The sequence below is a fragment of the Phaethon lepturus genome, unplaced genomic scaffold (assembly GCF_000687285.1).
Source record: "Phaethon lepturus isolate BGI_N335 unplaced genomic scaffold, ASM68728v1 scaffold24572, whole genome shotgun sequence".
NCBI classification, from domain to species: domain Eukaryota; kingdom Metazoa; phylum Chordata; class Aves; order Phaethontiformes; family Phaethontidae; genus Phaethon; species Phaethon lepturus.
Genome location: NW_010522981.1, coordinates 1 through 12,585, shown reverse-complemented (window position 1 = coordinate 12,585; position 12,585 = coordinate 1). Strand labels below are relative to the sequence as shown.

Below are 12,585 nucleotides of genomic sequence, written 5' to 3'. Positions count from 1 at the left end.
CCAGGCCTCTCCGCCCCGGCCCCAGGGTCCCTCAGCCCCACGCTCCGGGCCGGGGCCCGCCGCCGCCCTCCCTTTAACAGAGGCTCCCGGTGTAGCCCCGGGAACCGTTCCCTGGAGGTCCGGGGTGAAACCCGCGCTCGGCTCGGGGATGCGGCTGCCATAACGTGAGGCGTTAAACGGGAGGTTTTCTTCAGATGAAGGTATTCGCAATCGATGGCGATGGTGCTGGTGATGACAGGCGGATCAATTTGTTGGTGAAGAGTTTCATTAAGTGGTGTAATTCCGGATCTCAAGAGGAAGGGTATTTGTTTTCTGTTTTTTGGGGGTTTTTTTTTTAGGGCTTGGAACTGACTAGCTCGCGTTTCAGTGGAAAACTGGGCTTGATCCATTTTGGAAAGATCCATGTTAAAATGTATACATCTGCTTTTCAGCATGGCTCTGTGACAGTGTTTCCAGTACAAACGCTGAGCGCTGTGGTAGGAGATGAGGACTAGAGACGGGTCAGAAATGACTGAAGGCTGTATCATGAAATCTGCCAGCACCGCTGGAATGCCCTCAGGATTGTCCTGCCGCTTGCCTGATCCGTCCCAGAGTCCCGCTATTATAGCAGAATCACAACTTGAATATTTGGCAGTTAGTTGGCAGTTCTGCATTTGTTCTGTTAGGGAAGGGTAGTACTGCTGGTATTTCTGGTGCTGCAGTTCTATTTTTTTTAGTTATTTAAACAGGCTAAAGTAGCGAGGGATGAGTGATAATGTGGTGTTCTACTGTGGGGTCTGCACCAGTACTGGCTATAAATTCACGGAGGACACAACATAGCGATTGTGCGTCCAGAGAAGCACTGCAGTGTTAAAATACTAATCTCAGTCGTCATAGTGCCAGCCTTAGCTGGGAAGTTTGTAAGCCCTGGATCGATCTGCCTGTTGCTTTAATACTCATTTTGCACCTTTAAGGGCATGATGGTAGAATTATTAGGTGTAGTGTTTCTAACTGCGCTTTCAAAATATTACATGTTCAATCTTTGAAGTATTTGATTTCTTTAATAATTGTTGTTTACCTGTTTCTTACCCTACGTGAGGCTTTGTTTTGTAAAGGCAGGGTGTATTTTTATGCTGCTTAGGAATAAATATCTTGTCTGTTTTCAGTTACAGCCAGTACCAACGAATGCTGAGTACTTTATCACAGTGTGAATTTTCAATGGGAAAAACTCTTCTGGTGTATGATATGAACCTCAGAGAAATGGAAAATTATGAAAAAATCTATAAGGACATAGGTAAAGATGAGAAAACATTACTGGTTTCTGTTTCTAACTCATAAATATGCTGTAAGCATTTTACCAGTATATAAAATACATACAAATAAAAGCTTTTTTAACCTATTGAAGTGCATGTAGTTTTGAAGCTGATGGAGTGAGCAGGCCACCATGTCACAAACAGCTCTTTATCTTTTTATCATTTAGCAGAATGACTTGCTTACATGTATTGCTTGATTTCAGTATAACTCTGTATATTTTTTTTTTTTTTTTAAGAAAATAGTATAACTGCAGCACATGAGAAGATTTCTGAATGCAAAAAACAAATCCTGCAAGCAAAAAGGATTCGAAAAAATCGCCAGGGTAAGGAGCAATAGCTGTTTTTACACTGGTTGGTTTCATTATTTTGCTATCTTTTAAAATATATTGTATCAGAAAATAGATTCCAAATTTTTGAATGTGCAAGGGAATATGCTGGCATTGTGAATACTATATTTAGTCTGGTGGGTTCGACACCCACTACGGAAAATTTCTGGTGGATGTGGCAGGCAAGACTGAACCAGTAGAACTCAATGACCCGCAACATCGAGAAAACATAAAACAGTAGTTCAGAGAGATGTTTTCAGGCCAGAGAAAACCCAAAAACATCCTATCATAATTCAGGTGCCTTGAGGAGAACTAAAGCACATTATTAATAGCGAGGCAAGAGTTGAATAGACTTACACGCAGCACTGAGGATCATGCAAGTGTATTCCTTCAGCTCTTAAGGGAAGGTAATGTCTTGGCATACACAGAGACAGTGGTGCCAGGTACACACCCAGCAACTCTGTATGTGTCCTTACTGAATAACTGTTACGAGAGGTGTATTTTTTCCCTACTCTTAAAAGTATGCACTGATAATTTCAATTGAAACTTAAAGCATTTCCCTGTAATACTGTCTTATCAAAAGATTAACAATGGAAGAGAAGCAAGAATTTTTGTTTTCTTAATAAATGAAATACAAAAAGAAAATGTTTTAAAGTATAACAGATTAGAGATTTTAAATACAACTGTTTGATCAACTTAGTGGATAATTTTAGACTCAACTGGAAGTTAAGAGAGCCTTAACTAGTAGGAATGTAGAGTTCCTATGTCTTCACAAACATAGGTCTGAAGTATTTGCTTCTTGATATGTTCTGTCCAGCCTGCAGCACAGATTTTTCCATGTGAATGAGGTAGTTGGCATATGTACAATCTTACTGTTGGGAAATGGCTATGTTAGTTGCCTCTATAGCCATAATATTGTTCTTAATGTGTAATACAGTTAAAAAATCCTGTTGTTTCTCATGCAGTATTACATACTTTTTTTCTAAAAATGTTAAATGTTTATGTCTAACATCTTATCAGCACCATTTTCTATACATATACATTAGATGGTATCTAAAACCAATGCTTATGAATCGTACACAAAAGACCAAGTGTGCAGCAATGCAGAGCTATCTAAAGGTCGTGTTTTCTGGCCTCATCCTTTACGAATCACTACCACTGGGTAAGTTTGAGTGAGTAGATGGCCTACAATCGTATTTGTAGTTTATTTAAAATCTCTTTTGATGTAATCGTCTACTTTGAAATGTTACAGCATGGTATAAATTATATACATTTTTATATGTATATAAAAATAAGTACATTTGCAGGTACTTTTTAATATATGTAAGGTGTTACGTACAAATTTAAAAAATGGTAAAATAGTTTTTCAGGGAGGAAGAATCTGTACCTTTCTATGGTACCTGATTTTTGGTTCTTGAATCTATACTTTCAGAATTATTTAGACTAACTATTTAAATTTCTTTCAGAATATGATGCACTGGCCAAAGTCATACAACACCATCCAGACAGACATGAAACACTGAAGTAAGTATGAGACTACATTGAATTACAGTAAACCAGTAAGATAGAAGTCACCAGATTTGACATTTTCTTGGTTTCAATTTGACCTTTCCTCACTTTTACATAATTTCTTTTGACACAGGAAAAACTTGGGTTTTGTTGTGCCCTTACCCGCTTTCTTTAATTCATCTCCATCTGTATGGGTTCAGAACCATTGCTAGTTGCTTTGTATTTTAAACTTTTCCACTGTTAAGATGGATAAGTAAACTCAGATGTAAGTGCATGTCTAGTGTCAGTTTACCAGGGCTGAGTTGCTCAGAAAAGAGAGATAGCGGGGGACTGCTGTAAAGTGTGCCAGTAAGGGATTCAGTAGTCATGCAAAACATGTAACACACAAACAAGTAAGGTGGAATGAGAGAAAGCAGGAGACAGCTCTTAGGGTTTTTTTTAATGTTTTCTTTGTAGTAGTTGTTCCTGCATGCCTGGTTATAAATTACTACGTTGTGTATCACAATATAGCCTACCCTGGCATGCAGGTTAGTCCTACCTGTTGTCAAACTCATCTTGCATGTAACTTCTAGTATTGCTTGTGTCATTGTTGGATTTGGATCACTTGCCTGTGCTTTTTGGGTCATGTTGAGCAGTTGTGGGGACACAATCTTTTTAACTTTATCAAGCCACAGAAACATTCCAGAACTCATTGCATCTATGAGTTTGTTCTTCTTAACCTGATTAAAGATGTAGCATGGGGTTATTGTTCTCATTTAAGCGCAGCTTGCACCTATCCTGTTGCCCACTTTCAGTGAAATTGCAGAGGGAGTCTTATCTTTTCACGTTCCATGGCCTTTTATAGCCAGGAAGGTTTGGTTTTTTTATTATATTATTACCCCAATAGTAGGATTTTTATAGCTGTAAACCACTGAGAATATTTCACACATTTCTTTCTTGTATGTTGTTTTTCCGTGCCTGGATTTCATTACCACAACTTTGATTATTACAGGCAATTCTCATGAGGCTTGACTACTTACTTCATTAGTCAGCATGTGCTGTTTATCAAGTGAGGCTTTATAATAAAGAATTATCAAAAGTGAAGTTTTTCAGACAAGTCAATTGATTAAGAATGGAAACAACTAAATGATAATACTTTTTTCTCAGAGGATGCCAGGTTGTTTAGGTTTGGAGAGGTTGTTCTGATTTTGATTAACATATCCAAACATAAAAGTTTCTTCAGCAAAGCTAAAAATGGTGGTAAGTTACAGCTAGTAAATTTGGCATTTTGTCTTTTCTTAAACTTAATTTCATTATCTCTTTAGAAGAGTATATTACAGTTTGAAATACCAGGGTGTTCTTCTGCTGGAAGAATGGCTACAGTGTATGCTCTTTTGTCCTTACTCTTCCTTATCTGTAGTCAAAGACACAGACTTGAACTATAGCAGAGTATGATCCTTCATTTTAGAGATGGGGAAATAAGACATAGTAACAGAATGGAACATTTTTAAAGGGGGCTTGGTTCATACATAGTTTAGCTTTAATTGACCTCTCCGAGTAAATAGACTTTAAATGTAGGAACTAGAGGGAAGTTTTCATCCAATGTTTTAATTACAAGGCTTCCTTTCTCTCCAGTCTGTGCAAAGTATCAGAAAATCATGCTATGAACCAAGAAGGACCATCCTTAAATCAGAAGGGAGGAAGGCTCACTAACAATGTCATGCTTTTCGTGGAATTCCTAATCACTAAAAACACTTGAGAAAACTTACTGTGAGGGAGAAATGTCATGGTTTATTGCTAGAGTTACATTTATAGCTTTTGCAGGTCATACGGCACAATAGGACAAAGTTCAGGAAAATACTTCCTTTATGCTTTTAAGGGACTGTTTCTTGGAACAACTAGTCATACAGCACAAAAGAAGAGAAGCTGTTATCAGCTTAGTCAGAAGTAACGCACAGGAGCCAATTCAGGAAGTGACAGGAGCTGAACTACTAAATGGAAGTGCCCACAGTCTAATTAGATGCAGTATCAGAAGAGGTGTTAAGAGGACCAAGAAATGTCACTGTGTCTTAGAAAAGAAGACACAAAAATGAGAAGGCTAGGCAAATATTCTCTGGAGCAGAAAGTAAAAGTAGTAAAATTCCAGGTGTAGCTTGGATGTTACAAGAATAAAATTGCACGTCTTCTCATAGTCTGCTTATACCCGACAGCACAGTATAAACAGCCAGATTTGGCCAAATAGAAGTCTTTCAGAAACTAGAAACCAAATACTAGTGAAATGATTGTATAGGCCTATAAGCTGTTAGCCTGTTTCCATTGTAGGAAAGGATAATGTCACACCCAGCCCTCTTCCAGGCATTCCCTTCAAGGTACCAAGTATCCTGGCGTAAAAAAAAAGACAACACCCCTCAGGTAGCACTAAAACAGACCTCCTTCCCAGCCATCGTGAGTTACTTGGGCCCGTTTGTGGTTCCCTGCCTAGACTAGTTCCAGCAGCTGTCAGTGCTTCAGAAAAACACCTTTTACTCCCTTGCTGACCCCTATATGGCTCTGCCTCCTAATTGATCAGGGATGGTCAGCCTCAATCCACTTCACCTTTAAAGAAACAGATTGTTCTTATTACATGGAGCATGAATTATGGTAGGAATTAGAGGAAAAGTAGAAGAGCCAAACTGGAGGTTTGAGTTTAAGAGTTGATGCTCCATCCTCATTCGAAAGCTAGCGTACATTATGGTACCTGTTACTCTTTGCCCTACCTCAAAAAGGATGGTGGTGGTCCATGGTGAGTCCAAGTGAGAACAGAAAACAATCAAAGTTTGCAGAAAGATCCCAAAGAGGCGTTGAAAGATGATGTATGAATAACAATGAAGATTACAGGTGCTGCACAATTACTTCATATGTTAATGTCAGAGGCAATCAATTAAAATAAAAACTGGCATTTGAGAAGGAAGTGAGTATTTACATGGATCGCAGTGTTAAATTCTGTGTGCTGAGGCATAAGTTGTATCATGTTTCATCAAAAATGTGGATTATTCTACATACGCCTTTACATATGTAAAGTCTACATGTTATCCACTACTCTGTCTGGTCAGGCCGTTGTCAGAGATAAGATACTTGACTGTGTTTTGTCAATTGTTGTGTCTGGGAATTGTGTTTGTTTGTAAGGTGTGTAGGTTTATCAAACATGTTCTCCCTGCTGATGCTATGTTTTTATTTAATCTATTCATGTCAACATAAAGAAGTCAGTGAAGTAGTGAGGCCTACGAAAATGCTATGAGTGTTTAATGTAACCCACTTCTTTAACTTTCATTTTATCATCAAGTAAATAACATGTTTGTGGCAGGACTGAATCGTTAGAGTCAAATGCCCAATGTACAACTGTATTCCAGCTTGGGGTCCTTTTTTTCTGTAAAAGTCCTGAAACTACAAGTTTATGACAGTAGTTAAACATTTATGTGAAGTGGCCATACCTCTAATATAATTTCATTTGTTACGCTTTGTTTACCTTTGCTGTTTATTTAATGGTTCTTTTTCCTCTACTTAGTTAAAATCTATTTTTCAAGAATTTTACAGAACTTTTTAAAAATACTGTGACAATTTCTTTTCAGGCAGCTGGAAGCTTTGGGAAAAGAACTTCAACATCTTTCTCATATTAAAGAAAATGTTGAAGATAAGGTAGGTTTTTCATAGAGATTGTTATATAACTATTAGGAACATAATTAATGGAGAATCTGCTGTAGGTTGTTTGGCTGTATGTGCTCTTTGTTTCCTAAAATTTATATATTTCATCGTTCCAGTTGGAGCTGAGAAGAAAGCAGTTTCACGTTCTGCTGAGCACCATCCATGAGCTTCAGCAAACCCTGGAAAGTAAGTGGTGTTCTTGGGTAATACATATAACTGGGCTGTGTTTCAGCGGATCCAAAGGAATCACAGCTTCCAGCAGTGGTCTAGCTACGTGCAATTGAGGTTGGTGACCTCTTGCATTGACAGCATTTTTTTTCCCAGTGGTAGTCCAGAGCCTGAGACTGCTCAGAATTTTTTCCTTCTACAGGCTAGCTACCATGTCATTTCCTGACTAGCTTCAGATTAATCTGTAGACAACAGACTTCTTTAAAATGTGGGGACGGAGAATAGCAATTTGAGGTTGTCTTTATTAAACAGAAAAAGTATTTCTTACAGCAAAGTATTCTTGTGCATAGTTTCCAAACTTATTTGTGTAATTCCTGTTTCAGTAGTTTTGAACATGTCACTGCATCATGGTGTCGTCTGAGGCTTTTCTAAAAAGAAACTGGAATACAGGAAAGCTAAATGACTTACTTACTCAGACAGTGAGTCTGTAATAGAGCAGGGACTAAAACTGTCATAGACGAGCTACATTCAGGAATTTAGTCATACTCATCTTTTGTCATACAAAAACATATTTTCAAATCAGTGCTTATTTGTCATGCTCTAATATGGATAATTTGTTTTCAATGTTATTTACTGGATTTTTGCTGTGTCTTTCCAAGATGGAATAATTGGTATAGGCTTTGAGCATGACCCGTTTAACATACGTAGATGGCTATAAGAGCAGACTTTCCTTCTCTAAGGCCATCTAGATCTTCTTAAGCAGAATAAACTGTTAATCCTAAGTGCACTTTAGCAGAAGGTTATTGTTATTATGTGTTACTAACACTTGCTTAAGTATTAGTCTCTAAAAGACATTTTCACATGAATGTATAGATTCCCTTTTAGCATCTAAAATTTTGTAAAGGAAGTAATGTTTTGGTGGAAGGCACAGCTTCGGTTTGAAATAAACCATTAATAGGAAAAGAGAAGGCATGTAACTTGAAGCAATCCAGTACTGTTTGCTTGGATTGATACTATAGGATTTACCCCATGTTTCCTGTAATAGCTGTTACAGATAACAGCCTCAAAAAATTTGAAGGATTTTTTTTTTTTAACATAGCATTTTGTATAATGAGATACTAAACTACACATTTAAGGCAATCAACATAAAAATATTTAAGTGGGACACAGCTGTGCAATATAGTCTGTAAATATAACCAAACATGTTTGACTAATGGTAATATTGAATTTTAGATGATGAAAAACTTTCAGAAGCTGAAGAATCTCAAGAAACTCAGATGGAAACCGAGACTAAACAGTAGATGTAATATGAAGACTGACTATACTGTTGAATGTCCAAACTTTGTGTTGAAACCAACAGTAAGAAAGGGAGAGATGAAAAATAAGTTTTCTACTGCTTCTGTGAATTTTTATACAAAATACTTGTTTTGCTAATGCTTCAGGGGAAAACAGTTACAGATCTGTGCAAACAGGCACTTTGCATTCATCCACAAACTTGGTAATTTGTGACAAATATATTTTATTTTACAAAGGATGAAGCTTCTGCACAGTACTTGTGAACTTGCAAAACATTGTCAATAAAAGGTGTTAACAAAGTGTTTCCTATTTTTAGTTGGCATTGAGCCTAAGGGCGTAAGGGCTCCTTTTCTTACTTGACACAGGACTGAGGGCACTACATCTTTGCATGAGTCCCAGCTTCCATACACTAGTCCAGATGGGACCTAAAACTGAACTAAGTAAGTCTTAATTTTCCGAAGTAGCTGCTGTTTAGAACTTACCTGTGAATAGAGTGGAATTTCTAGTTTCATATAAAACATACTACTTCTATAGAATTAATGCTTGTCAGGGGCTGTGGAACAACAAAAATCATACTGTACTAGCTTTATTTTTTTTCCTTAAGGTGATGTTAAGAACTGCAGTGATCTGAGCCTCACTACGCTGTGTTCTGTGCAACCACATCAAAAGTCACATGCTTAAAACTGCAGTTCAAAAGCTTTGTTCTTGTAGAACCAGAAATCTAATCCTGATACCGTTGATAATCCGCTTCTGGATTTTATCTGTCAATTGACTATTATGAAATACAACATAGTTCCTGAAATAGATGGTGGAACCCTTCCTTTCTCGTGATGATGAACCAAAGCAGTAGAGCGGCAATCATAATGTTAAAGAATCTCAGATAACTTTTAATATTAATAGGGAGGGTGGAATCTATCCACCTTGATCATCCAGCAGCCCGAGCAGTTTGTTGGGAGGTAGGAAATACAGGTTTCAACCTTCCCAACCAGAGAAGAGAACTGAGTATGTTCTAAGCTTTTGTAAGGCAGGGAGGAAGGAACAAGGGGCAGTAGTATGTCGTGTCACTCACTACCTGTTAGCCATGCTCTAAAAACAGCTGTTAAATCAAGCCTTCCAGTGGCTTGGGTAAAGGAACATGCTTTGGATCTTGCTCAGAGTCAAGTAAATGTGGTTGAAGTAAAATAACGATGCTACACAGAATAGAGCCTCCTTGTCAAACTAGGTGACAGCTGGGGGCATTTCCAGGATTGTGACTTTGGACTTTTATAGTCCAAATGCCATATATTCCCACTCTCAGTGGCTGTGGATCTGAGTGCGTTGGGCTGAACAGACATATCTGAGCTTGTTTTGCTCGCGTTCCAAGTTTGCTAAAGGCAAGCCAGCTGAACAAGAAGTCATACAAGTGCAGCCCCCGACTAATAAGCTGTCAAAAGTCTTCTAGTTCACAGCTGGTCATCTCAGAATGCAGGGGAAGCTCAGGTTTGCCTGATAGAGCCTGTGTAGACATGCAGTGCTTCTTGTGCACTACAAATTTTGCAGACTGGAGGGGGGTAAGCAAACAAAAGGGGTTTAATATGAAAAATACACTGACAAAAAGTATTTACTGTTCTGCGTCTTTTCCCCTCCTAACAACAGCGAATAGTAAAGTATTTTGTAAAGCAGCGATAACTGAATTGTTGCCAAATCAAGGAGGAGTCACTTTCATGAATTATAAAGATCATAAAAGTCTCAAGACATTTTTAAAGCATATTAATATTTTTCCTGGTTGAAAGGCCCTCCATGAGCTACCTAGATTGTATTTTGGTGCAGCAGTGGATGACATTTACCAGCTAAAAACAGTCTCTGTAACAACGTTGTCATGAAAACCTCAAATTTTTCTATTCTTTGTTTTACCCAGTAGTTTGGAATTTTACTTGGATCACTCAAGTATCTTATCTTGGAACTTGTGCTGCTCTGTATAGAACCTGACCAGAAACATGCCAGTGCGTGAGTCTGTCCATCTGGTAAGGAATACATACACAGAAGCAAAAGTCGTACAGAAGAGAAGCGAAACGTACGGCTAAGGATGGAGCATATTCTAGTTTGAATTAGTGATGCAATCTTGAAAAGCAATTACTGCCCTGGAAAATCAAGTTGCCCTAGTGCAATGTGGCAGCAAGAGGGTGATGTCACCCTACTGCCATCGAGAGCAACCAAAAAAAAGTGACATCAGTTCATCACAAGTGCAGCCTCAGTGGGACATCCAAAATCTTTGCACCGATTTTTTTTCAGTATTTATACCTCTAACCTCTTGAACATTAGATTTTTACCAAAAGAGAAAGAAAACCAAATGAAATTGTAATACCAGGCAACATTTAAACTGCTCTGTTGTTAAGCCAAAGTTCCAGGTTTGAATCTGCTATGCATATGTTGAAAATAGATACCTGCATCTCCTTTATTCTTCTGATGAAGTTTTCTTTGCGTCTTATTTCCAAGGCACAGGTGATAGTCACTGTTTCATCCCTGCCTGGAAAGCTCTCCTGCTATGATGCTGCTTATCTGCATTGACTCTAAAAGTACACATATAAAAATCTGTACATATATAAACTGAAGATCTCAACAACCACACTATTTAAATAAGAAATCTTTCCTGTTCTTGGGATTTACCTTGTCTGTATCTGAGCTGAAAAATCATTATATGCCTAAGTGCTCCATCTTAATGCAAGTGCCAGAAAGAGAGATGCTGAAGTGATAAGCTGACATTTTCTATGCCAGAACTTGTTTTTCTGTGCTCTCCAAACAAGAGAGCGGTGGAGGGAGAGTGGAACGTTGGACAAAATTGGTAGCTTTGGCAGAATTTTTTAAGAGAGATTTAGTAAGCTCCATGGAGGGATGGAGTAAGGAGGAGAAAGAGGGTCATGGTGACACACTGCCAAGTGATGGATATCTCTGAAACCATGGTAATTTGAAGACAGCCGCTGCCAGCAAAGAAAATTGCAAAAAATATATCCCAAAGATTTATGAGATAGAAATTATTAATTATTTTAGATACTGATAACTGTACGTTTTCCAGCTGTCATATCATCCTTTCCCCTATTTTCTTCCTCAGGTCTGAGAAGGGATCTCCTTTTTTTGTGAATTAAAAAAAAGGGAGGGGAGAAAAATTCAGAAATACAAGCAAGTACTGTTAGTTTTGGTCTGGGAACCTGTATGATTTTTATTTTCTAGAATACGTGCATTAAGGAAATTATACTAGTGTATGGACCACTTGAAATACATGCACACAGCAGACCCCAGGGAAAGCAAGTTAGCAATAGAGAAGCGCTCAGCCTTTCACACTTCATCCCGATCATCAAATGCGTTCCTGGGTTACCTCAGCCTTCATTTCCCAAGTCTATTTTAATAAACGTTATCATCTGTGTTGCAGCAAGTCCCTAGAAGCACCGCTCGTCACCCAGGGCCTGCACGTTGCTAGGCACTGTGTAAAGGCAGAACAAGAAGGCTGTTCCTGCCCCCACGTACTGAGCAGCACCACAACAGCCGGGAGGCAAAGGCAGGCCTGGAGCAGAGCGTCCTGAGCCGGGCACGCACCGCAGCCTGCCTGCAGACAGCCTGATGTTCACGCTGGCCTGGCATGATTCACCTGCCTGCTGGCAGCGGGCAAGAAGCCCTCAGGAGCTGGCACGGCATCGCCACACGAGGCTGCTCAGTTACGTGCCCGAGGCGCTTGGGGAATGGGATGCCAGTGCATCCCCGCTGACAGGACTCAGCATCCTCACGTCCGAGGAGTTTCCCAGATATTCAAGAGTAATCCTGAAGCCAGGGACACAGTACGCCGTGGTCTTTATCCAGGTTAGCAGGGGCCTGAAGGGACGGATGAGGGGCCTTATGTCGGAGGGCTTGTTTCGTGGAAAGAGGAGCTCTCAGCCTGTCCTCGCTAGAAGCAGAGTGCTGATCAGGTTGGGCAGTGGCTGCTGCTGTTGCTGGCTGAATGGCAGGTGCTGGTATTAATCAAGGAGCTCACGAGGAAGGAACTCTAGAAGCTAACTCCCTTTTCTCCATTTGTTACCTCTGTGTTTTGTGTAGCTTCAGTGTGGGGCCATGCGTTTGGGCTACACAAACTACAGCAGCTGGCAGGAGCCGGGCAGGCTGGAGCTCCAGCGAGGCGGCATGCCGGCTTACACCGCCCGGGACTAGGCCCCTGGGCTTACGGCAGCTCCGAAACTCGCCCCGAAATGATCCATCGCTGCACAGACAAGCGCCAGCCGAGGCGCGGCAGGGGCACGACGAGTTAGGGAGTATTTGCGTTCTACCCCGCTGGCGCAACACTAATTCCGAATTTCCTGATTTTTACC

At 39.7% G+C, this 12,585-nt stretch overlaps 1 protein-coding gene across 2 annotated transcripts; it reads left to right on the top strand.

Moving 5' to 3' along the window:
• Positions 1-199: 199 nt before the first annotated feature.
• Positions 200-8,419, top strand: THOC7 (THO complex 7 homolog (Drosophila)). Of its 2 annotated transcripts, none has more exons than XM_010281997.1 (7): positions 200-301; positions 1,146-1,273; positions 1,529-1,615; positions 3,085-3,142; positions 6,715-6,781; positions 6,904-6,973; positions 8,189-8,419. In XM_010281997.1, the coding sequence occupies exons 2-7, from the start codon at positions 1,165-1,167 to the stop codon at positions 8,254-8,256; spliced, it is 459 nt and encodes a 152-aa protein (XP_010280299.1). In that variant the 5' UTR covers positions 200-301; positions 1,146-1,164; the 3' UTR covers positions 8,257-8,419. The 2 variants fall into 2 exon arrangements, with proteins under 2 accessions (XP_010280299.1, XP_010280298.1); XM_010281996.1 differs by having other exon boundaries at positions 214-254; positions 8,189-8,256.
• Positions 8,420-12,585: the final 4,166 nt, after the last annotated feature.

Excerpts from the sequence above, each read along its gene's own strand:
- THOC7 (XM_010281996.1), top strand. The coding sequence starts at position 214 with ATGGCGATGGTGCTGGTGATGACAGGCGGATCAATTTGTTG. Across the intron at positions 6,782-6,903 it reads AAGAAAATGTTGAAGATAAG|TTGGAGCTGAGAAGAAAGCA; the intron begins GTAGGTTTTTCA and ends TCATCGTTCCAG. Across the intron at positions 6,974-8,188 it reads GCTTCAGCAAACCCTGGAAA|ATGATGAAAAACTTTCAGAA; the intron begins GTAAGTGGTGTT and ends ATTGAATTTTAG.